The 26485-nt window shown below is 34.3% G+C and overlaps 1 protein-coding gene across 1 annotated transcript in view; it reads left to right on the top strand.

Annotated features, from left to right (window-relative positions):
* Positions 1-26485, top strand: part of NDUFS4 (NADH:ubiquinone oxidoreductase subunit S4) — a 113464-nt gene that overhangs the window by 47924 nt on the left and 39055 nt on the right. The window contains exon 2 of the mRNA XM_069556558.1: positions 9777-9855. Within this exon, the coding sequence (XP_069412659.1) occupies positions 9777-9855 (79 nt within the window). The remainder of the gene's footprint in view (positions 1-9776; positions 9856-26485) is intronic.

Here is a 26485-nt window from a genome sequence, read left to right as displayed (position 1 = left end):
TATTTTTTTTGTATCTTTTTTTTTTATTTTACTTACTTTGTTTATGATCTCCTTTCTATCCACTGCAGGCTCCTTTACACTTGCTTCTGTTGTTTGGCCCTTGGTTGGTGAGGTTGGTCCAGGGGATTGTGTAGGCTTCCTGGTGGGAGGGACAGTAATCTACACTCTGGTGGGTGATGCGGAGTGTTTACCTTCTTAGGGGAAGGACTGTGTCAGGTGGTATGGTTTGAGGTGTCTGTGAGCTTAGTATGGCTATAGGCGTCCTCTCTTTTGATGAGAATGGCTGTGTTACTGTCTTGCTGGTTGTCTGGTACGAGGTGTCCAGCACTCGTGCCCGCAGGCAGTTGGGTGTACCCGGGTCTTAGTGTTGAGACGGTTACCTGCCCTGGGGATATAAGAGGAGAAGCCTTCTGCAGGGACTGTTTCAAGGTGTTTCACACCCACAAGTTCAGAGCTACGATTGGGAGGAACAGCCAATCATTCGCGTAAGAAGGTTCTTCAGACATGAGCTGCGGGCTTTGGTCCAGTCCACACCATAGCAGGTCTTTGAGGGCCCGAATGGAGAGTCTGACAGAAATGTGTGCTTTGTGATAGAGGCTGTTGTTTAAGTTCATGTTGCTGTGGGAACAGCCTGTGGCCCAAACCCAGAGTATAGAACAAAGCCCCAGTGGAAATGCCTGAGGTTTATATTCATTGCTCTCTTCTATAGTTTCTTATAGTGGAAACTTAGGTGGTTGAATTTTTCTTTTTTTCTAATATATACATTCAGTGTTATAAATTTCTAAACACTGCATTTGGTGTATCCCACAACATTTTGAAATGTATTTTCATTTTGTTCAAAATACTTAAGAATTTCTCTTGAGAATTCCTCTTTTGACCTTTAAGTTATTTAGAAGTATGTTGTTTAGTCTTCAAATACAATTACCTCTTGAGTATCATGGGGGTTAGAGTTGCTTCTCTGTGAATTTGAAAATTCATGTATAATTTTGACTCCCTCCAAACTTAATATCTTACAAATAGCATACTGTTGGCCAAAAGCCTTACTGATAACATGAATAGTTGATTAAGTTATTTTGTATGTTGTATATATTATATACTATATTCTTACAATAAAGTAAGCTAGAGAAAAGAAAATGTTGAGGAAGTCATAAGGAAGGGAAAATGCATTTATAGTACATGTATGTACTTTAAAAAAATCTATGTGTAAGTGGACCTGTGCAGCTCAAATGCGTGTTGTTAGAGGGTCAACTGTAATTAGGGATTTTTCTATTTTTCTGTTACTGATTTCTAGTTTAATTTCATTTTTAACTGAGCATATACATGGAGTGGTTTTTTTTGTTTTGTTTTGTTAATGTGTATTATGGCCAAGAAGGTGGTCTGTCTTTGTGACTGTTCCATGTATATTCCATGTATATATATTAATGTATATTCTTCTGTTGTTGGATGAAGCATTCCATAAATGTCCATTAAATTCCGTTGATTGAATGGGCTTTTCAGTTCAACTATATCCTTACTGATATTCTGCCTAGTGGCTCTGTCAAATTGCTATTGAAAGAGTATTGAAGTCTCCAGCTATACTAATAGATTTCTTTGTTTCTCCTCACAGTTCTTTTAGTTTTTTCCTCACATATTTTGCATGCTCTAAAGGTGGCATATACACCTGTAGAACTGTTAATGTTTTCTTGGAGAATTGACTCCTTTATCATGATGTAACGCCCTTCTTTATTTGTGATAATGTTCTTTTTGCTGAAATTTGCCTAGAGATTAATAAAGCTACAGAAGTAAGCTTTGATTTCTGTAAGCATGGTGTGTCTTTCTCCATCTCTTTTCTTTTTTGTTGTTGTTCATTTCTTTACTTTTAATGTCTGTGTCTGTATTTAAAATGGGGTTCTTTCAGGAAACATCACTGGGTCCTGGGTTTTTATTTTCATTACTTGACACATTTTCTCTTCCCGTTGGTATAGTCTATTCACATTTAACACATTGACTGGGGCATTATTGCAGAAACTAATGCCTGTGGCAGGTGATTTATTATGTAAGTGAATACTGAAACATCTCTGGTTAGTAATGCTGAGGTAACAAAAGACATATTAATATGTCTCTGGTCAATAAGTTGTTAAGGTGATAGCAACATAGTTGGCATTAATGTCTACTGTGTTCATACCCTATGCTTTATTCCTCTAATTTTGGGGGTGATTTTTTTCTTGATTCCTCTACTCTCTCTGTGTACTGTGCTTATTATCTCTGATTTTTCCTTGAATTTAGTCTGCAGCACCTTCTATTGTTCAGAAGTTACTTTGCTTTGTAGATATTCTACAGCTCATGGATAGTCTCTTTAAAAAATTAATTACTTGTTTTCGTCTGTGCGGGGTCTTTGCTGTGCATGGGCTTTCTCTAGTCGGGGCAGATGAGGTCTGCTCTTCGTTGTAGAGCATGGTCTCGCTGCAGTGGCTCCTCTCATTGCGGGACACAGGCTCCAGGTGTGGGCTCAGCGGCTGCACTGCACAGGCTCTGGAGCACAGGCTCTGGAGCACAGGCTTAGTCACTGTGCACAGGCTTAGTTGCTCTGTGGCATGTGGGCCTTCCTGGACCAGGGATCAAATCCATGTCTTTTCATTGGCAGGTGGATTCTTAACCACTGGACCACCAAGAAAGTCCAGTGGATATTGTATTTTTTAAATTTTTAAAATTCTTATGTTTTATCCCAGTAATTTTGGAATTCCTTGGTATATAACTATTTTATAAGAGGATTTAAATATTTTTCTTCCATGGAAGGATAGCTGGTTGTCTCAGTATCATTTACTGAATATTCTAGCTTTTCACCACAGATTTGAAATTGCACTTTTATTATATAATAAATTTACAGATCTAAGTAATTTGTTTCTGTACTTTGAACTGTTTATTTGATCTGTATGTGTGTGCCTGTGCTAACACCAAGATATTTTAATTGCTATAGCCTGTTAATTGGTAAGGTGAATCCTGCCTTATACAGGCATACCTTATTTTATTGTGCTTCACAGATACAGTAATTGAAGGTTTGTGGAAACCCTGCATTGATCAAGTCTGTCAGCACCATTTCCCAACAGCATTCGGTCAGTTGTGTCTGTCACGTTTTGAGAATTCTCACTTTATTTCGAACTCTTTCATTATTGTTACCACCTTTTTTTTAAAACAGTGATCACTGATCCTTGATTTACTATTTCAGAACGATTGTGACTTGAAGTCTCAGTTGATGCTTTGCATTTTTTAGCAATAAAGTATTTTAAAATTAAAGAACATTTTTTTAAAAAGATACAATGCTATTGCACACTTACTAGATTATAGTATAGTATAAATATAACTATTATATGCTTCAGCAAACCAAAACATTTGTGACTTTCTTTATTGCTATATTTCCTTTATTGCAGTAGTTTGAAAGTGAACCTGCAACATCTCTGAAATATGCCTCTGATTGTTTTTCAAAGTTTTCTTGGCTGTTTTTGTGAATCATTTTTCCCTCATGAGAATCATCTAACTTTATAAAAATTCTGTTAGAAGTTTCATAATTATTATATTTAATTTGTAGATTAATAACTGACATCTTTATGGTAAACTAGCTTTCATTGTTTATAAGACATGCCATTGTTTATAAGTTACAGCAACTCAATTCCTTTCCTTAAGGCATTCCAAACCAGTAAAGTTTTTGCTTAATAACCCATATAGCTCAATGATTTGGCCTTTATAAATATGAACTTTTCATATATTCCTTGTATTTTGTAATATTATTACTGTCATTACCACAACATTTATATTTCTTATCCCCTTTGTTAAACTCATATATATTTATTTTGATATCCTGTTGGTATAGACTTAAGCATATTTCTTTCTCCTTTATGATTTCTATTATGCCCTTCAGGTTCTTTGTTACTGCCCTCCAAAATTACCCTTGCTCACATTCTCCTCCTTATACTCTTCAGTTCCATTCCAAAGTTTGGTATGTGAGCATAATTACTCTTATCCCTCTTACACAGATCTTTTCTTAGTCCGTTGGATGAGTCTCAAAGAATTAGTTTAAGGTTTTAGCTTGGGTTGTACCCCCTGGCACAACAGCTGTTAGTTCCTGCTACAAGTTCTGCCTGGCTCAGAAAAGCATAAGATATCTACTAGCAGGGTATTATAATTTTTACTTGATCAGTTGAACATTTTAAGATGATATTAATTGCTTAGGTGAAGATTGGACATTATTGGAATAAATTTAAACTAGAATTAAATAATTTATTTGTGCATATATTAGAAATTCTCTGTTGTTTCCACTGAATTTAGCCAAGTCTTTTGTAGATCTTTGCCTTTCCTTTTACTCTGCATATTTTCCCAGAATATTAAATGATCTCTTGACCTCTGGTGTTTATTTTTCCTGTTAATAATTAGGTCTTTCTTGCTTCTGTCAGGTGAGTGCAGTATGATGAAGACAGTTTAAATTTTCTCTGTAAGCTTGCTTAGGTGCTCAGTCATGTCTAACTCTGTGACCCTTTGTTGCCCACCAGGCTCCTCTGTCCTTGGGAATTTTCAGGCAAAAAGATTGCCTTTTAAAACAAACTAGAACTATGATCTGTTCCACTTAATAGAATAACATAGACTCATCATTAGAAAAAGAGCAACCAGTCTTCATGTTATAAATATACAAAAATGAAATTGAGATGCAGAGGGGTTAAATGATTTGTTCATAGACACAACAATAAGTAGGAAAATCAGTTAGAAATAATATCTTATAATATCCATTTCCAGGATACCTCATTTTCTTTCAGGAAATTTATACAAAAAACTAAATAGAATTGATCGTATACTCTAATAATAATTGATAACATCACAGCTCTCATGGTTTATCCTTTGAGCTCAGAATTTAGATTAACACTTAAGAAACTTAGAAATGTAAACAGGTCAGTTAACAAAAGGCTCCCCTGGTGGCTCAGAGGATAAAGCGTCTGCCTGCAATGCAGGAGACTGGGGTTCCATCCCTGGGTCGGGAAGATCCCCTGGAGAAGGAAATGGCAACCCACTTCAGTATTCTTGCCTGGAGAATCCCAGGGACGGAGGAGCCCGGTGGGCTGCCGGGGTCGCAAAGAGTTGGACGTGACTGAGCGACTTCACACATACACAGTTAACAAAAGAAATGGATAGATAGCAAGGCAAGTTCATGGAGCAAATTAAATTTCCAAGTTTCTCAAAAATAAGTACAATAGCAAAATAAAATTCCCATTTATTTACTAATCATTGCATATTAGTTATTTCTACATATATACTTAACTTCCTAGTGTTATGATACATGGTCAACTAAAATATGATTATTAATATTTGGCAGTTTTTGCTTTTTGATTTTGCTAATAATGCTGCTATGAATATTTGTGTACAAGTATCTATTTGAGTCTTTGTTTTCAATTATTTTGTGGATGTACCCATAAGTGGAATTGCTGGACCATATGTTAATACTGTTTCATTTTTCTAGAAACTGCCCTGCTGTTTTCCACAGCAGCTGCATTTTACATTCTTACTAGCAGTGCACAAGAGTTCTTATTTCTCCATATTCTACCAATACTTATTATTTTTTTGGTAACTATCCTCATGAGTATGAGGGTTTCCCTGGTGACAACTCTAGGTTCGATCCTTTGGTTGGGAAGATCCTCTGGAGAAGGTAATGGCAACCCACTCTGGTGTTCTTGTCTTGTGAATTCAGTGGGCATTGAAACCTGGCAGGCTACAGTCCATGGGGTTGCAAAGAATTGCTTGCCACTGAGCGACTAATATTTTCACTAATGGTTATGACCTGTTAGAGTGCGTGAAGAAACTATGGACTGAGGTTCATAATATTGTACAGGAAGTGGTGATCAAAACCATCTCCAAGAAAAAGAAATGCAAAAAGGCAAAATGGTTGTCTGAGGAGGCCTTACAAATAGCTGAGAAAAGAAGAGAAGCAAAATGCAAACGAGAAAGGGAAAGATATACCCATTTGAAGGCAGAGTTCCAAGGAATATCAAGTAGAGATAAGAAAGCCTTCTTACGTGAACAGTGGAAAGAAATAGAGAAAGCAATAGAATGGGAAAGACTAGAGATCTCTTCAAGAAAATTAGAGATCCCAAGGAAATATTTCATGCAAAGATGGGCACAATAAAGGACAGAAACAGTATAGACCTAACAGAAGCAGAGGATATTAAGAAGAGGTGGCAAGAACACACAGAAGAACTATACAAAAAAGATTTTAATGACTTTGGATAACTACAATGGTGTGATCACTCACCTAGAGCCAGACACCCTGGAGTGTGAAGTCAAGTGGGCCTTAGGAAGCATCATTACAAAGAAAGCTAGTGGAAGTGATGGAATTCCAGCTGAGCTATTTCAAATCTTGAAAGTTGATGCTGTTAAAGTGATGCATTCAGTATGCCAGCAAATTTGGAAAACTCAGCAGTGGCCACAGAACTGGCAAAGGTCAGTTTTCATTCCAAACCCAAAGAAAGGCAATGCCAAAGAATGCTCAAACTACCACACAATTGCACTCATTTCACATGCCAGCAAGGTAATGCTCAAAGTCCTTCAAGCTAGGCTTCAACAGTATATAAACTGAGAACTTCCAAGTATATAAGCTGGAATTAAAAAAGGCAGAGGAACCAGAGATCAAATTTCCAACATCTGTTGGATCATAGAAAAAGCAAGAAAGTTCCAGAAAAATGTCTACTTCTGCTTCATTGGCTATGCTAAAGCCATTGATTGTGTGGATCACAACAAACTGTGGAAAATTCTTAAAGAGAGAGGAATACCAAACCACCTTACCTGCCTCCTGAGAAACCTGTTATGCAGATCAAGAAGCAACAGTTAGAACTGGACATGGAATAGCAAACTGGTTCAAAATTGGGAAAGTGAAGTGGCTCAGTTGTGTCCAACTCTTTGCAACCCCATGGACTGTATCCTTCCAGGCTCCTCCATCCATGGGATTTTCCAGGCAAGAATACTGGAGTGGGTTGCCATTTACTTCTCCAGAGAATCTTCCTGACCCAGGGATTGAACCTGGGTCTCCCACGCTGCAGGCAGATTCTTTGCTGTCTGAGCCACCAGGGAAGCCCGATACATCAAGGCTGTATATTGTCACCCTGCTTATTTAACTTATATACAGAGTACATCATGTGAAATGTTGGGCTGAAGGAAGCACAATCTGGAATTAAGATTGCCAGGAGAAATATCAATAACCTCAGATATGCAGATGACACCACCCTAATGGCAGAAAGTGACGAGGAGCTAAGGATCTTCTTGATGAAGGTGAAAGAGGAGAGTGGAAAAAGCTAGCTTAAAACTCAACATTCAAAAAACAAAGATTTTGGCATCCAGTCCTATCACTACATGGCAAATAGATGGGAAACAATGGAAATAGTGACAGACTTTGTTTTCTTGGGCTTCAAAATCACTGCACACAATAACTATAGCCATGAAATTAAAAGACACTTGCTCCTTGAAAGAAAAACTATGACAAAACCTAGATAGTGTATTAAAAAGCAGAGACATCACTTTGCCAAGAAAAGTCTGTCTAGTCAAAGCTATGGTTTTTCCAGTAGTCATGTAAAGATGTGAGAGTTGGATCATAAGGAAGGCTGAGCATTAAAGAATTGATGCTTTCAAACTGTGGTGTTGGAGAAGACTCTTGAGAGTCACTTGGACTGCAAGGAGATCAAACCAGTTAATCCTAAAGAAAATCCACTCTGAGTATTCATTTGAAGGACTGATGCTGAAGTTGAAGCCCTAGTATTTTGGCCACCTGGCACAAAGTTTCAACTCACTGGAAAAGGCACTGATGCTGGGAACGATTGAAAGCAGGAGGAGATGGGGTCAACAGAAGATGAGTTGGTTGGATGGGATCACCAACTCAATGGACATGAGTTTGAGCAAATGTGGGAGATAGTGAAGGACAGGGAAGCCTTGCATGCTGCAGTCCATAGAGTCACAGAGTCAGACACAACTTAGCGACTAAACAACATATCCTTAAAGTATATATACTTTAGAAGTTTTAAAAAATTTATTTTGTGTTTTGACTAATTTACAATTAAGATTTTATCATACAACTTAAAATTCTTTAAATCAGTCAAATCTGCACAGTTTAAAATTGCACAGTTCATGGATTATAGTTTTAATCTGTCTAATTTGTACTATTTTGGCCTAATACTTCTGTTCATTAGAGGAATTATATAGTTTCATTTCCTTGTAATATAGCTACATTTTCTAATACTTCTAATATTTCAGGTTTTCCTGAGTACCCTTTTCATTGCCTTTTTTTTTCTTGCATTATATGGATTTGGTTAAAAGTATTCAAAATGTGGTTATTGATCTTAGTGATTTCCAGAGTAAATAGATTTCAGAGGTGCTTAATTATACTCTGTTATATATTCTTTTTTGTGGATATATTTCTGAGCAGGGTATTTACATTGGTAATGAATGGTATTAATTTGGGAAAATAATGAACCTTTTTTAGAAAATATGTTCATGAAATAAAACCCTTTGTATTATGAGTCATCTTTATGTTGTTAGTAAGTAGATTTTTTTTTCATAAAACCGTGTATCTATTGAAAATTAAACATTGGCGTGAAGTTTTGCATCAATTATTGGTGGTTATGTTGTATCTTAAAACAGTTGGACATGACTTAGTGGCTGAACAGCAACATCAAAATTATGATGGTGATTATATTACATTAAGTGAAAGAATTGAATTTGAATACTGTATATTCAGCTGGCTTGAGTCAATTGTATATATTAATTTACTTTCAAAAAAGAAATCTACATAGGATGGCTTAATATTTTGCAAAATTTAAAAAAGCTAAATTGTCACAATCATTGATGGCTATTACATTCATTGGTATAAACTACAATGTGTACATGAAATTTAGAAATCTGTTAGTAGTAGTAGTGTTAGTCGCTCAGTCGTGTCCAACTCTTTGTGATCACATGAACTGTAGCCCGCCAGGCTCCTCCGTCCATAGAATTTTCCAGGCAAGAATACTAGAGTGGGCTGCTATTTCCTCCTCCGGAGGATCTTCCCGACCCATGGATGGAATACGCATCTCTATATCTCCTGCATTGGTAGACAGGCTCGTTACCACTAGCGCCAGGCTTCTTTGGGTTGAGGGTGAGACCGTACTAATGTAAAAGAGTTAGATTCTGTCCTGATTTTTTGCTGGCTTAATGTTTCTATTTTAACTATTCAGACTTTCTTCAATTCTGTGAATGGGATCCATGATTAAAACAATAATATTAAATGATCATATAAATCATTCCTATTTAAACTACTTTTGATTTGAAATTAGAGCAAAGAAACTTTGTTAATCTTGTGTTAATTGCACAGCCTTTTCTTTATTCCACTAAGAATTTGATTGAGATATTTGTTTCTTTCTGATGGCATCCTTTAGGAATTGGCCTTCCAGAAGGGTTGATATAGCTCTGCATTTTTCCTCCTCATAATGACAAACTAGCCAGTGTACATTTATAGAGAGCAGAACAGTTCTTGTTACTGGGGGCCTTCTATGACTGAGAGCCTATAGACTGCCATAAAGTGCAGCCTTTTGTGAACTGTCTAGTGAGACTCTGCCAAAATCTCAGCAGACAGAACTAATTGTGGAGAAAAAGGATTTTTTGTGCCCTCTTTCTTTCTGTTCTTTTTGTTTTATAAGACTGATACTGTTAAAGTAGCTGGTTTATGTAAGATTTGTCTGCCTCTCTTTTCTCGTTGCATGGATCATTTTTTAACTTAAAGTCTCGCACTGCAGGTCGTTGAGCACTTCCACATGGAGGCTGGCACAGGACCAAACTCGAGACACGCAGCTCATAGCAGTTGATGAAAAATTGGTAAGAATTTTCTGCTATACACTGCTAGGATTCTGCCTTCAGGGTTATTTTTGTACAACAGATTTTTCAGTATGGTGGTCAGGGTTCTTCTAGGATAGTGATTTCTTGACTGTATATAAATTTTAAGATAAAAGGATAATTTGTGTTAAGCATTTTACACAAATATTGTCATATACAAACATCAAATTAAAATTACAAAAGGCTTCCATTTTTGTGATGTTTATAAGTAGACACCAGAATTTTTTTTTTTTGGTTTTGTAATGAATATACTATTTGTGATTTTCTCAGTTAAATTGTAAGACACACTAGTACCATCTAAAATTAAGTATACTGGGTTTTTCTGGAGCCAATGATTGTTACTGTCACTGTGTGTATATATGTGTGTATATACTCATACACATCCTATTTCTGCGTTATGTATGAGTGGTTACAACTACCAACAAATGGATAATGTTCTTCTGTTGATCAGTAGCAGATTAAATTTTGGTACTCACATAAAATTTTTCTGTGTTACTTCAGATGCAACTTGTTATTACGTTTCTGTCATACAACAGTATGCATTCTGTAAAAAGTTTCTAAGACGTCTAGTAAAAACATGCAATTGTATAGACATACTTTTCATTCTATATTTGGTTTACAATGATCAGATATGTTGGTATGTTTCTTCACTACTCTCCTTCCGATTGTACATTCTTTTGCAACTTCATTTTGAACCTGTAAACATAATTTAAATAATAGGTCATATTTAAGTTTTTATTTGCACCTTAAAGATATAAACAGATAAATAATAAATAGAGAAGTAAATGGACAGTTTGGAAGTCTGCTTATGCTTAAGACTGGTTGGTTTTTTCTTTAAATTCTTTCTTAGATCTCTGTACTGACCTTGCCATCGTTCTAGTTAAGGCTGGATTGCTGTGGTGTTTCTTAATTGATCTCCATAGATACTTTAATCTTCTTCTAATTCATTTTCCACAGGATGACCAGAATAGTCTTTTTAAAATGCTGGTTGTATCATCCTCTTGTCTAAAATCCTTTGGTGTTTCTTACTGACCTGAGAGTAAACATTAAAATCCTATCATGGCCTTTGAAGTCTTTTGTGATTTAACTCCTACATTTCTAAGTTTATCTTGTATCTCTGTCTTTTATATAACTGTGCTTCAGCCTCACCAAGCCTGGCCCTTGCTGTTCTTTACTGCTTTAGGGCATTGAGATTTCAGTTAATTATGCCTAGCTGCTTTTTACCAATTCACTAGCCCTTCATTCAAGTACCATCTACCTATTCATCAAATGTTAATCAAATATCACTTGCTGGGAATTCTCTGATGGTCCAGTAGTAAAGACTTCAAGCTTCCACTGCAGGGGAGCCCCGGGTTCCATCCATAGTTTGGAGAACTAAGATCTTGCACACTGTGAGGCATAGCAAAAAAACAAACAAAAACTCCCTAAATATCATTTGCTTAGTCAAGTATGAAAGCAATGAGGCAGATATGTGTGTGAGAGGAAGAGGATTTACACATGCCACGTGTTCATAAGTTAATGAGGATACTATTATTTTACTTTTTCCATTGACTATCTCTTTAAAGCCTCAAGAGATTACTCTCTCATTCCGGTATTATGAGGTTTACTGTCTACAGTGAAGTTTCAAATTTTAGAGTTTGTCAGTAGCGTTTCTTACTAGTTCACAAAATGAGTAAGTCCAACAACAATCCATTGCTCTAAAAAGGTGCTGTGAATCATACCAGAGATATACAAACTGCTTTGAGTTTTGTGTTTTTAATGATATTCCCTAAAGTCAGTTGTATACTTTTTTAATGAGTTTTGTTCTTCTTTTTAGATTTTCCCCAGCTTTGTTATGTTTTTCTTAAAGTATAGTGGTCAATATATTAGTATGATATTCCAGTTGAAATGAGTTGAAGTCTTATGTATAATTATTCATAGTTCTTGAATTGATACTTAACATGGAAAACTAAAACCCACAGGTAATTTTCAAACCAAAGTTTTACCCATTCATTTAGGTTTATATTAAAATGGAAGTGTTAAGTAATCAAATAGGTAATATAATGCCAGTAGGGGTTTTATGTCTTCTTGTTCCTACACACTATTGAGTGGCAAACATGATAAGTGGCAAAATGATAAGACTAGGGTCTGAAGAGTACCTCCGAAATACTGAGCAGTTGAAGTTGATTATGTTTGCATTTTGAACAAAAATGATTCTAAAAATATATATCATTAGTGATAAAAAAAAATTTCAAAATGTGAAGTAAATCCTCATGAGTGTCTTAAAAGATGTAGAAACAGCATTTTACTGTCACTGATACATAAGGTAAACCCATTTATTAACTTAATATACCATTTTTATTACTCAACACTACTATTGTATTTGTATCTGAAATTAGATAGAAGCTAGAATCTTAATTCGGAGGAGGCAATGGCAACCCACTCCAGTACTCTTGCCTGGAAAATCCCATGGACGGAGGAACCTGGTGGGCTGTAGTCCATGGGGTCGCTAAGAGTTGGATACGACTGAGCATCTTCACTTTCACTTTTCACTTTCATGCATTGGAGAAGGAAATGGCAACCCACTCGTGTTCTTGCCTGGAGAATCCCAGGGATGGGGGAGCCTTGTGGGATGCCATCTATGAGGTCTCACAGAGTCGGACATGACTGAAGCGACTTAGCAGCAGCAGCAGCAGAATCTTAATTGGAAGCTAAGGGAAATAGCCATTATTATGATTTCTATTGAATATTGTTACATGATATATTTTTTAAATTAATATAGGTGATGCTGTCTAAAGCCCAGTGATTAAGCATACAAACTAAACTTAGTTGGGGATCAATTTCAGTGGTTATTCTACTTTTACAAAATGGATCTTAGGAATTTAAAACCAAAGGATAACTTCAGATGTTACCTAGTTTTGTTACTGCATCAGGTTTTTTTTCATCTAAAAAATTATTTAACCTCTTATTCAAGAGAAATTTTATGTGAGAATTCAATTAATAATAAACGATGAAAGCTGAACTGTTAGAGGGTGAGGATTAAGTGCATGAGGGAAGAAGACCTGTCTTTCCTCAAGACATCCCCCTCTGGGGACTTCATAGAGGGAGAGTTGGAAAGGTAATTTGAACAGAACAGCTGATTCTCATTTCTTTTGATGCTGCTCTTTATGTTACTGATCAGTCATAATTATTAGAAGGCTTTTTCTTATTGAGAAAAATAGTCTTTAAATCAAGATAGAATAATTGTATATTGAAATGCAGGGGGGAAAAAAAACCATTTGTGCCTGTGCCATACTTAAAAATTAACTCAAAGCCCTAGATGTAAACTCATAGTCCAAAATGTAAAACTGAAAATTGTTAAACTTTTAGAACAAAATGTAGGAGAAAATCTTGGTAACTTTGGATTAGATAAATAGTTTTTAGCTATAACACTGGAGCATAATTCATTTTTTAAAAAAAAATTATAGTTAGACTTCCCTCACAAATAAAATTTTCAAAGAAATTTGAAAGACATTGTTAAAAGAATGGAAATACAAGCCATAGTTTGGGAGAAAATATTTACAAAACACGTTTCTGATAAAGGAATTGTATCCAGAAAATAAAAACCACTTTAAATAATAAGATATTAACTCAAAAACAAGCAGGCAGTACCCAGAAGATATTGAGATGGGATATAAACACATGAAAAGATGCTTAACATCATAGTGATTTTAGAATTGCATATTAAAACTACAGTGAGATACCACTATAGACACTTATTTGAATGGCTTAAAAAAATTGACCATACCAGGGCTTCCCTGGTGGTACAGTGGGTAAGAATCTGCCTGCCAGTGCCAGGGACATGGGTTTAGGCCCTGGTTTGGGAAGATTGTACATGTCCCGGAGCAACTAAGCTGGCACACCACTACTGAGCCCGCTGTTCTAGAACCTGTACGCTGCAACTACCGAAGCCCGTGTGCCTAGAAGCTGTGCTTTGTGACTAGAGAATGCCCACGCATTGCAAGGAAGACCTGGCACAACCAAAAATAAAATAAATAAGTTATTAAAAAAAAATACTAACCATACCAAATGCTAGTGAGGATACAGAGCTGCTAGAACTCTTACAGGAGGAATCCAGAATGGTACAACTATTAGCTGTTTTGGAAAATAGTGTGGCAGTTTCTTATAAAGTGAAACATGTTTTTACCATATAATCCTGTAGTTTCACTTCTAAATATTTATCCAAGTGAAATGAAATCTATGTTTATAAAAAATCCTGCATGTAAATGTTTTTAATAGCTTTATTAATAATTCCAAAAACAGGAAACAACTTAGTCGATTTATACACACTGATTAGGAACCACCATGGATGAACCTCAAGTGCTTTATGCTGATAAGCCAGACCCAAAGACTTTGTACATCCTGTGTGATTTCATTTATTTGGCATTTGACATTTTAGAATAGGCAAAACTCTCAGGACAGAAAAACTGATCAGTGGTTTTCAGGGTTGGATGTAGGAGGAGGAGTTAACTATAAAGGGCATTAGAAAATTTTAGGGGGTGATCAGACTGTTCTGTAGTTTGACTCTGGTGTTCATTTTTTTTGAGTCAGAACCAAGGTTGGATTTTACTGTTCATGAATTATTAATCAGATTTTTTAAACAGAAGAGATTATTTCCAAATTTGGTGCTAAGATACTTCTTAAAAAACTTAATTTTGTTGGCTGTGCTGTGTCTTTGCTGCTGCACAGGCTTCTCTCTAGTTGCAGCGAGCGGGGGCCACTCTAGTTCCCTAGGGCACGTGGGCTTCAGCACTGTTGACGTTCCTGGTTCCTGTGCTGTAGAGCACAGCTTCAATAGTTGTGGTCCACAGGCTTAGTTGCTCTGAGGCATGTGGGGTCCTCTGGGACCAGTCATCAAACTGGTGTCTCCTGCATTGGTAGGCAGTTTTGATCACTGAGCCACTAAGGAAGCCCCAAGCTACTTCTTTATAAATAATATCCAGTGGTTCAAGAGCTGGCCTAATAGTATACGGGGCTTGCCAATTTCTACATGATCACCTTCTGTATATTTGAAAACAGTTCTTTGGTCCAAAATCAACGGTTCTCAAACAATACTGGCTGGGGCTGAGGGAGCATGACTTTTGTAGAAGGCCTACAAAGTCAAACTATTTTCATAATTATACAAAGACTTAATTTGCCCTTTCGCTGTGTTGACATGGACACTTGTTATAAAAACAACTGTGGCAAAACTGTTAGCACCCTAGCCTAAGTCAAGGCAGTGGCCCTGTGTATCCTTTCTTTGTACCCTTCATTTCCTTGCATTTGAGCCTTTAAAAAAAGGAAAAAAGCTAGTTTCACTTAATATCTTTGATAAAGCAGTGAAAATTATTAGTTTTTTAAAAAAACTCAATGTGCATATACTTTTTAAAATGTTCTATGTAGCAGAACAGAAGTATGCATAAAACTCTTCTGCATACAGAAGGACAGCTGTCTCAAGGAAAAGCGCTTGTATGACTGAGTTGGTGTTGCAAACTGGATCTAGTCCTTTTTTTCATGGAAGAACTTTTACGTGAAAAAACAGACAACAGGCAAATTATGATTGTTCTGGTTTTGGTACATGGTAGCCAAGCCATTTTTTAAAAAATAAACTTGTCATTTCCAGAAAGTGTTTTCTGTGATAAACTTTATTTCAAGTGAAAATGAGAATTTTTGTAGAACTTAGTCACTGATCTGAATGAGCTTGACAGCTTCCCCATACTTAAAGACTATTTTAATGGGATTGGTAGTGAAATTAATGAATGTGACTTTTAAAATATTGTGTAATGAAATATTTTAACATTTGGAAGATCTTCATACTTGTGTGAACCACTGTTTTCCGTTAACGTATGTTATAAAATCATGAATGGATATCAATTAAAGTGCAAGAGCAAACAATAGATTTAATGTGAAAATGAGAATATTAAGTTATTGCTCCCTTTTCTAATTACATATCTGTAATCAATTCTCTTCACATATTACAAGCAAAACAACTTGGCCAGTTTGAATGTAAGAACAGAAGTTAGAATGTCTTCTATAAAACTAGACATTAGAGATTTTCAAAAGTGCTGCTCTTCTCAATTTTTTAGTTTTTGAAAATGTATTTTTATGATATTACTTATGTTAGTATATAATCATTATTATTTTAAGCTAAGTCTATATCTAAGTTTTTCTCCAATTTAATTTCTTGCATGATAAAATACCTATAGATATATGAGATTTTATAAAATCTCATAGGAGTCCCAATCATATTTGAGAGTGTAAAGGAATCCTAAAGACCAAAATCTTAGAGAATTATTCTCCTAAGTCTTCTCTTTCCTGGCTTATATATCCCCAGGGCTTTGATTCATTTTATGAGTTTCAGTTAATTCATCATCTTGATTACCTTCTAGTTTGACTGAATTTGTTTTAAAACATTATTGCCAGGATTTCTCATGATGCTCCAGATGTATGGTGCAGGATAAGGTGGGATTATTACCTCTGTTCCTTCTAATCTTAGCTGTCTAGTAAGGCAACTTAAAATTAGGTCCTCATACTTCTTCCTTATGTGGATTTCATGGAGAGGTAGACCTCAGACACTTTTTTACTTGTACTGTCCTGTTTCATTTCTTTCCTCTTAGGTATATGCTGCTTATTATTTAAAACTGTTACTAGATTAGCTCAAAGGGCATGTCACCAAGTAAATTTCTTTTTTTTACTGTTACTTCTGACAGGCTGAATTTAATGTGTGTAACAAGTAAAAAAAAAAATTGAAGGAATTTTTATAGTGTTTTGTGGACATCAATACCATACAAAGAAAAATTGTTTTATTCTGGGCATCAGTTGTATATTGATAACTTGTATCCTGTCCTCTTCTTTTTTAAGGTATAGAATGTAGAGGGGTAAAGTCCACTTGGCATTTTCTAGTGTAATGAATTCTTTTCTGTCATTTTAGAACTATACACAATGTTGACATTGTTAGAAAACAGATCTCCAGAGAATAAAGTTGTAGTCATTCCTGGATTACTGCTAATAATGAATTTTATATTCTGTACATGGCAAATTTTTAATCATTCTTAAAATCTCTGTTGTGTATAAACTGCTATCCTTTTCATTTACTCTTGCAACTAATAAAATGTTAAATATTAAAAGAGTAGATGACAGTGTCTTAAAATAATCTTGTTGATATATGTAGAAGCACAGTGTTTAAAAAGAAAAAACTTTTGGGGGTTGTACCATTATTATTTCCAAATATGTCCTACAGATAATAAGGAAAGCTTACAAATGATTGTTTGCTAGGCCCTTGTGCTTCTGTTGCAGGAATTGCTGTACCATGGAGGTTGGGTGAAGAATGTCTTTGTCTTTGTGCTTTATTAAGAGAGTAACTTTTTTTCTTCATGCCACCCCACCCCAATCTCCTTTCAGTACATTTGATGAATACCCAAGTCCAGTGAACACATTGTCTTTTTATATTCACTTGTATTATACAAAAGAGAGAAGTTAAATTTTCAGTACTCTTTGAAGATTTTGAGTAAAGGCTCCCCACAAAACAAAGCATAAAAATTAGACCTGCATAGGTGTATTTTTTATTTGCTTTTTAAGCATTTGTATTAAGTATTTTTAAAATACTGATTCCTTGTTTTCCACAATTACCTATTTAAGTGTCACCTGTTATAGTTAGTATTTTACACAAAAGATTAAAAAACTACTGTGATAAAATACAAGAATTATTTCAGTTTATTCATAAAAATGTGAAATAAGTCTCAATGGTTTGACATTAGCATATTACCTCCATAAAATTATTATATGCCATCTTTCATTCCTTCATTTATTTATTTGATATATACTTACTGAGCCCTCAAGTGTGCCAGGCACTGGCCTTCAGTGTTTATATTGATACTTTCAGTGGTTTGTTTTCATTTAGGTACTTATTTTGTCTAAAAACTATTAAGCACCACCTGTTTTATATCTTATAAAGGTGTTATACTTAGTAATACATGCATTCCCAACATACATGCATGTAAGAAACCTTTCTCTTTTGCAGTCTGTGAATCTCAAATCTCTGTGGCTTGGGTTGTGAACGATAGCTTTAATTTCTAAGTTTTTTTTGAAAAATTACTTGATAGTATATAGTATTAATCTAAAATCCTAATATTTTGGACATTTTAAGTAGTCTGTGTTAATATCTTGATTTAAAAGTTAGGTGTGTGTGTAAAATAGAGTCAGTAATTTGAATGTTGCCTATTTGTGTTTTGCTGTTTGACAATTACTTCCAAATAGCAATAACACAGTAATTAAAGCTTTGTGACTTGTTGATACTTACAATAAGTAATTGCTATTTGATTAAGCACATGTTATTAACACATTCAGCCAACAGGGTGATAATATTGCTAGTTTAGAATGTCTGCAAGCAACAAGTTATTTAATAGAAATTTATTGTCACTTATTATTAATAGGTTTTAAATTTCTTCCTTGCTTGAATTTGCTCTAACAACTTTATAAAAATGAATGATTTTTGCAAGTCTTCAAAATAAAATCATATTTGCAACACCTGTATTTTATGCTATTTTTGCCTCCCACAATACTAAAAGTTTATAGATGAAAACTTTTTGTAAGTCTGCAAACTTGAATTAAAAATTGGTCATTATGAGGTGACCTGCACAAAAAGATAAACCTAAGTTAAAGGCTTGCATTTGCTTTGACTGCTTGCTTTTTTTTTTTTTTTTAAGGGGTCAGTTTTCTTTTGGTGAGATTACTTTCTTTTGGTGTATGGCAGCGCTATCTCTGCTAGATTATTAGGAGTAGTGTCTGCAATTGGGGTTATACAGCCTTCTAGCATCTCAAGTGTCTGTTTTGTCTGGACTTTGCTCATGCAGCATTCTTGTGCAAAAATTTCAAGGCTTTAGTCTGGAGCACTGGGTCAAAGGATATGTCTCTTTGAAGGGTAGACAGGAGTTTTTTATGTTTTATTCACTAAGTAGTATTTCATTTTACATCAAAGAATAGCAGCCTTTGAGAACCTTTCATGGTGGCAGTTTAGCATGAAAGTTTTTTTCTTAAAGACTCACTAAATATGGAATAATGTTTTTTACTTTGCAGTTGCTTATTTATATTCTTATATTTGTATGAGACTATTAAAAAGAGAGAAGTGTTGACTAAATGTACATGTTAGGTTGCAGTATAGTTTTAGGTAGTTTTAGGTTTTAGAAACAGCATAGTTTTTTTTTTTTTTAACTATGTATTATTGCTCCCTGTTGATTTTACATTACCCATAAACTACTGAAAAAAATTGGTGAGTAGCTGTTAAAATTGTATAAAATTGTAGCAATACGATTGCTTAAAATTGTAAAGAAGTAATGACTGATAATTTTGGTAGTGTAAATTTTATACTGAAATGGCCGTTCTTTAATTGGCCTTTTTTCAAGTACTTGGTGGGGGCAGGATACAGGAGGCAGTGTGTTGATTTTGGAAAACAAAAAATCCAAGTAATGAAAAATGTTAAGACTTAGTATAGCTAGGAATAAATGTTCTTCTTTCTATACTTTTGGTATAGGTTAATCAGTAAATGTATTATGTACCAGTAGCATTAATCACATAGTGATTGCTTATGTTTAGAAGATCATTCAATTGCATATAATATTCCTATTATATGCTGTAATATACCTCAGCATATGAATTAATATTAACATAGCTTATTTTATGTTTATGGCAAAAACATGCTCTTAAGTTACTGAATTCTATTAAATTAATAGCATTAATTTATCATTTAATAGAAATATTTCTCCTCTTATTAATGACATGTCATTTGTTTTAACACAACTTCAGTTAATCTTACATATAACACTGATTAAAACAAGTCAAATCAATTTTCATATAGTTATTTTAAATAAAAGTGATAAATATAGAGCAGCATGTTCTAAAATATACTCCCAATTAAAATAAATTATTTTCACATACAGTCAAACTATATAAAAACTTATACTAAGTACAGAGAAAATGAATGTTATAATAGTTTTAATACACAGACAAGAACTATTTAAACTTAAAATAGAGAATGATCTTTATTAAAATTGTTTAAGGAACAAAAGGTCTTTCCTCTACAGTATTCAGCCATCTCTATTTGTGATTCTTCAGCAATTAAAGCAGATTTATTTTCCTCTTTGTTCCTACTTGCAGTACTTGAACAATGCTAGAGAATTGAACTGACTGGAATGTTTTATCTTTCAAAAGCTTTAAAGTTCTATGTACCAATTAGCAAAATACAGTAAAGGTTTAAACTGTTAATAGCCACAACATCTTTAATGCATAGATCTGTAGTATGTTAGCGCTGTATAACAGTTCTTCATTGTATGTCTCTTTTAAGGAGAGTAACTGTGTCAGTTCTTTTCTTGCTTTACTACCTGCTGTGTATGGAAATTGTGTCTAGTACTTGACACTTGCTTTCAAGAATTTAAAATTCTTGCATGTTATTATGTAGGCACTTTGGCTCTCAATAAAGTAGAATTGATAATATTTTATTTGTTTGGATTTTATATCAGGTTTTTTGGTCATATTTTAGAGATTATTTCAGGTCATATTTTAGAGATTTATCTATAAAAATACATTATTTTTTTAATGAAATCAAAGTACATAAGCTGTATATTATCTCCTTGGAAACTGGTTGTCTAACTTTGTTTAACTGAATATAATTATAAACTAATCATAAAGGTTTATATCAGTATGTAGATATATAATGCTTCATTTTATACTGTATTTGAATGTAGGTGGGATTTTGTTGTTTCTTTGGTAGTAGAAAGAGGATAATTTTGTTTTTAGAGTTATTAAGGCTTTTTTGATTGGCCAGCTTGTCAGATAATTTCAAAAATTAATTCTAGATACCCACATTAAACTTGTTAAAAGCCTCATGTCCATCATCTGATAGTAAGTTCTTAATGAAGGTAGGGGTGAGAGGAAGTGAAGAAAACAGTAACATCTTTTGGTGACAATATATAGAGAGAAAATTGACCATTTTTCATCATGTATTTCTGGGAGTAGAGTTGGAATAAAGGAAAGAACAATGCAGACCTCAGAATTTGAGACTAGCAATCATCCAATCTGTTTCTGGGTTCAGGCTTTCTGATCTTATTTGACTTAGTCTGTGCTCTGATTTTATTCTTCAGGATAAGCTTGCCACTTGCAAGCTTACAAGTATCACTTACATTATACAAGATAAGGAGGCTTAAAACATAGTAGTGATATGGAAGCTTTGCTGCTTGCAGTGTACTATGTGTTCATAAAACTCTTTCTCTTTATAAGGCATACTTTTCAAGATATGTGTGAATAGGCATTTTGTTCAGTTCCTGTTAAATGTTTTATTTGTTTCAACTTTGAATTTATTGCATATTATTTGGTGAAGTTCTTTTTAAAAAAAATTGTAATGCTTCCAATAAAATAGGTATTAAAAATGATCTTGGCTTTCTCTAAGCAATATATAGGACACAAATAAACTGAAATGTTGGGCTGAGAATGCTAATTTAAATTCAAGAGCTGAGGATTCAATTAGTGTACTGATTTGCATCTGTTATTTACAGTGACTACTGAATATGTATTGTTAGTTAAAATTTATCAATTAAAAGACATTTAAGCATAGTTCACTAGTGAGAAATTTACATCCAAAAAATTAAAATAAAGTTCCTGTTTTAATAAGCTTTATAATATATTAAACATTCACATGGTGACTGGAGCCGCACGTGCCTAGACTGAGGACTAAATCTCTCTGGCTAGGAGTTTTCGACTACAACAATCTGTAACTACAACAGTCTGTAACTGTAAAGATTCTGCAAGGAATTTTTATTAAGCTCATATTTTATTTATAATATAAAAACTGTATTGTACTTTTCCATTTGTTTATTCAGTTATTTGAGCACCCACTATGTACCATATTCTTGGCCCTGGGGATATACCAATAAAGAAAGAACAGCATTGTTGCCCTTAGAGCTTATATTTTCATGTGTAAGCATATGGCAACTTTATTTCTAAATGATTAAGATACTTTCATAGAATAATGAATGTTAGAGAAAAAAATCAAGCAAGGTGATAGGCTAGAGAATAGCTGGGGGTTTGGGTAAAATAGGTGTTATTAATAGGGCAATCAAAGAAAGACACTTTGAGAAGATATGAAATATGAACTAAGGTTTGAATGATGAAGGAGCCAGCTGCGTGAGAAGCCAAGGTAACAGCGTGCCAGGTAGAGGAACAAGGTAATGCCTTAAAGTGTAGCTGGTGACAGTAGTCAAAGAAGAGAAGAAAAGCTGTGACGTGGTGAGTAAGAGGGAGAGTGATATAAAGCAAGGTCAGACAGGTAGGAAGGGGGTGGGTTAGGTAAGATTTTAGGTCTATGGTAACAAGTTTAAATTTTATCCTAATTTTAATGGGAAACCATTATAGGGTTTTAAGTAGGAAAGTGATTTGATCTGATTTACTTCTCAAAAAAGCTTGAGAATTACTTAGCTAATTATGGTTAAAGGTCATTCAAAGAAGTTCAAAGGAAGTGATCTGTTTGTTGGCATTTTTGTTAACTCATATGCCTTTTTTTGACATTCCATGAAATTTAAATAGTTTTCATCAAGTTTTCTACACGTGATTGAATTTTTAACAACTATTTTTTTAAAGGACCCCATTTTAAAAAAATCTTTGTTTTTAGATTTTACATATGGTGTAACAATTCACTGATTCTTCTATTAAAGTATCTTCTAAATTTGAAATTGCTTTCTTAATAAAGATCTTATTGGGACCTGGAATAACAAATTCATCTTCCCTGAATTTTCTACTCTCTATACTCTCTATACTGGCCCTCCTATACTGATCCTGCTCCACCCCCAAATCAACCCCCCCCCCCCCGCCCCCGCCCCAGGTTGGGGCGGGGGGGCGGGGGTAGGGGGAACAGGGGAAAATAGTGGAGATTTGTCCTCAGGGTAAAAGAAGGTAAGGCTGTCTTGAGGTGCTGTCCACCAGGTAGGTGCTGACAAAGCCCCAGATCCCAGATATGTTTGTATTGCCCAATGTTTGTATGTCTTTTTTCCCCTCTGTCTTTGTGACTCTTCCTCTTTTGCTGACTGTGTAGCTGATAGTCATCTCTCTTTATCTTTTTGGCTACTTGTGTTTTCTCTTACCTCCTTTCAGTTTCCCTTTTCAAATGGCTGGCTATTTCTTTCTCCTCTGCTCTTTCCGCCCTGTCTCTGTCTGGTTTTGACTCTCTGGCCAATTCTTTGGCTAACGTTCATTTCTTTTTTTCATTCTTCTGTGTCTCTTCTGTCCTCTTTATTGTTCTGCCTGTCTTCACACTTTTGTTCCTTTCGCCGTTTTTCTTCAATCTTTGCCTCTTTTTTCCTCTTTTTTCAAAATGATAGGAGAGCTACGTCAGATCCATAGAGGAGAGACAAAGATGGCACCACTCTTTAATTACTTTTTCCCTCTCATTGTCTTATTTCCCCCTTTGGGAATATATGGGACTTGAAGACATTTACAAACTGTAAGAAGAACTATCGTAACTTGTACATTGTATTACTTGAAATTTTCAACCTGATGAGACGCTTGTGATACTAGAAAGACCATGAGCGTATTTATAGATACAGCATTAGGGCTTTAAATCCCTTCTTTTAGTTGTGTGACCTTGAGCATGTTATTTAACCTCTGTGAGTATCCTCTTAAAATGAAAACACTTTTTAGAGTTGTTTTGAAAGTTAATTTAGAATACCCACATTAAACAACAGGAGAATACAATTTCTTGTTTATTTCATCTTTCAAGAAAAATCCTCTTCCCCTGCCCCATTGCACTTTTTTCCTATGTAGAGTTGTTAATCTGAAAAGAAAATCAGATGGATATTATAACCCTAGAATCTGAGTTAATTGAGACTGCCATTCTTAGTCAATTTGCTACTCAGATATTGAGTTCCTTGGGGATCTTGGAGCAAAATATTGATTCTCAGTTACCGTGGTCTTATATCTGTGGATTGTATTCATTTGTGTATGTCAAATGAGTATTCAGTGACTTTGTCATGTAACGCCTTTTTTTACAGCCTATGGCTCTTTACTAAATAATCTATGATATTACTGCCTTTCTTTACATAGTTTCTGCCAGTCAGTTGTGTAGATATATTGCTATATAATTGTCATTCTCATGATAAATTTCTTTAGTCATTTATAACCTGTTTTTCATGGTGTGAATATTAAACTATTACTCTGAAGAAGTTTTTGAAGGGCTTATTCATGTTATTAAACTTAATATTTGGTCATTAAACTGTATGTAACTTAAAAAAATTTTGTTTTACTTATTTAATAGTAAAACATATACATTGTAGAAACATTAACTTGGAAATATTAAATCACCTTTAATGTCATAGTCTTGGTAAATTTACTTCTTTTTTGTATGAATATTTAAAAACAGCAACATCCAACATACTTATATACAACACACATTATGTTTTGTAGTTTGATGTCCCTTTTTTTTTTTACTTTATTTGCATTATGTTGTGACTATCTTTAAAATTATTCAAAAGAATGATTGTAAATTGATATATAACCTCCCATTATATGGCTACCCCATAATAGTATCTTTTGTTATTTTTGTGTTGTGTTTATTTTGTGTTATTTTTGTGACATGTTTTGTATATAATGCAGGTTGTTTACAGTTTTTTTGCAGTTATATACAATGCTAGAATGAACATCTGTATTCCTAAGGATAATCTTTGATAAAAGTGCTGGTTGCTCAGTCGTGTCCAGCTGTTGGTGACCCTGTGGTCTGTAGCACTTGAGACACCCCCATTCGTGGAATTCTCCAAGCAAGAATACTGAAGTGGGTAGCCGTTCCTTTCCCCAGAGGATCTTCTTGGCCCAGGAACTGAACCCGGGTCTCCTGCGTTGCAGGCAGATTCTTTACCATCTCAGCCACCAGGGAAGCCCAGTCTTTTTGATAACGTTTCAATTTTAGGATTGATTCTTAGAAGTGGGATTACTAACTTAAAGGGCTTATTTATTGTAAATATTTTAATTTTTTGATACCTAAACATGATTAATAACCTTTTTGAGAGGTTTTTCTTTCTTTTACTTTTTTACTTTAACTATATAATTTTAGAGATATGGCTCTTCATGCCCTGTATTTTTTTCTAGTATACATTATCCAGTTCTAAAGATGCCTTTCAGACTGACACATAGGGTGTTACATGTTCTGTCTAATGGGTAAATACTGTACATCTAAAAATTAGAAAACAGTAAAAATACAGAGTAGTTAAATAATGTAGCATTGAATTAGAAAGTACTTCAAAACTTAGTATATCCTGAGGACCAGCATTATGAACTTAGCTATCATTGTACTATCAAGTTGTGTGTGTGTATGTTGATATAGTTACATCATAAATAAATGTAAAATATTAGGCCACTGCATAGCAATTAGTACTACTATTGCTATTCCTATTCTTTTATAATGCATTGTAACAGAGTTTGTTATATAAAGAATGTATCTGAGTGATAGTCTCCACATCTTATGTGTCAGTTTGTATTCTTTACTCCAAAGCCTTTCCAGAACAATGCAAGGTGATCATCCACTAATATATCTATAGTACTTATCTTCACTGTTTATTGGTGAACTACATTTTTAATTTCTAATTTAATTTTATTGTAATCAACAACACAGTATTATGATTTCAGTTTTGAAATTTTCCTAGACTTTTTTATGGCTCAGAATATGGTATATTTTGATTAGTGTTTCATGTACATTTGGAAAGAATGTGCATTTTTTCTTTTGGGGTTTGGTGATCTATAAATTTCAAATAAGTTGTTGGTTGGTTAATAGCGTTGTTCAGGTTTTCTTTATCCTTATTGCTGTTTTTTGTCTGTCTTCTGTCAGTTACTGAGAGAGAAGTGTTAACATCTCAAAAAATAATTTGTTTCTTCTGTTGGATCACTTTTTTGCTTCAGTTATTTTGAAGCTCTACTTTTAGATGCATAGACATTGATTGAAGAGTCTTACATGTTCATGATGAATCGATGTTTTTATCCTTATGAAACATCTCTTTATCCTGGTGCTAATCCTTGTTCTGAAGTCTACTTTGATGGTATTAATATAGCTTCCGTTTTCTTATTCTTAGTTTTAAATGGTGCCTCTTATTCTACCTTTTACTTTTAACCTATTTGTGAGCTTACATTTAAAGTTTGTACCTTGCACATATATTTTGCTCTTGCTTTATTTTATGTAGTTTGACAGTCTCTGCCTTTTAATTTCCATTTCATTTGTTTTCTCCTCCTCCTTACCTTTCTCATTTTCATTTTGGATTGAGTACATTTTTGGAAGCTCATTTTTTCTTCTCTATGTCTTAGTTCTACCTCCTTTTTTTAGTGGTTGCTTTATGGATTACAACATGCATTCTTAACTTTGTACAGTCTACTGTGAACTGTTGGTTGATGCAAATGTAATTGTGGTTCAGACAATAAATTTTAAATCATTATAACAAAGGTCAAACACATCTTTATTAATCAAAGTAGGAACTATTACAATCAACACATTTTTGCCAATGAGAAATAAGTTTGTTTATTCCTGTAGCGTAAAAATCCAAGCTTTAGGATTCAGTGAACTCTTGGAAAGCTTTTTCTGCCTCCTGCTGGT

Source organism: Ovis canadensis, chromosome 16 (genome assembly GCF_042477335.2).
Source record: "Ovis canadensis isolate MfBH-ARS-UI-01 breed Bighorn chromosome 16, ARS-UI_OviCan_v2, whole genome shotgun sequence".
Classification (NCBI taxonomy): Eukaryota; Metazoa; Chordata; class Mammalia; order Artiodactyla; family Bovidae; genus Ovis; species Ovis canadensis.
This window is presented reverse-complemented; position numbering and strand designations above follow the sequence as displayed.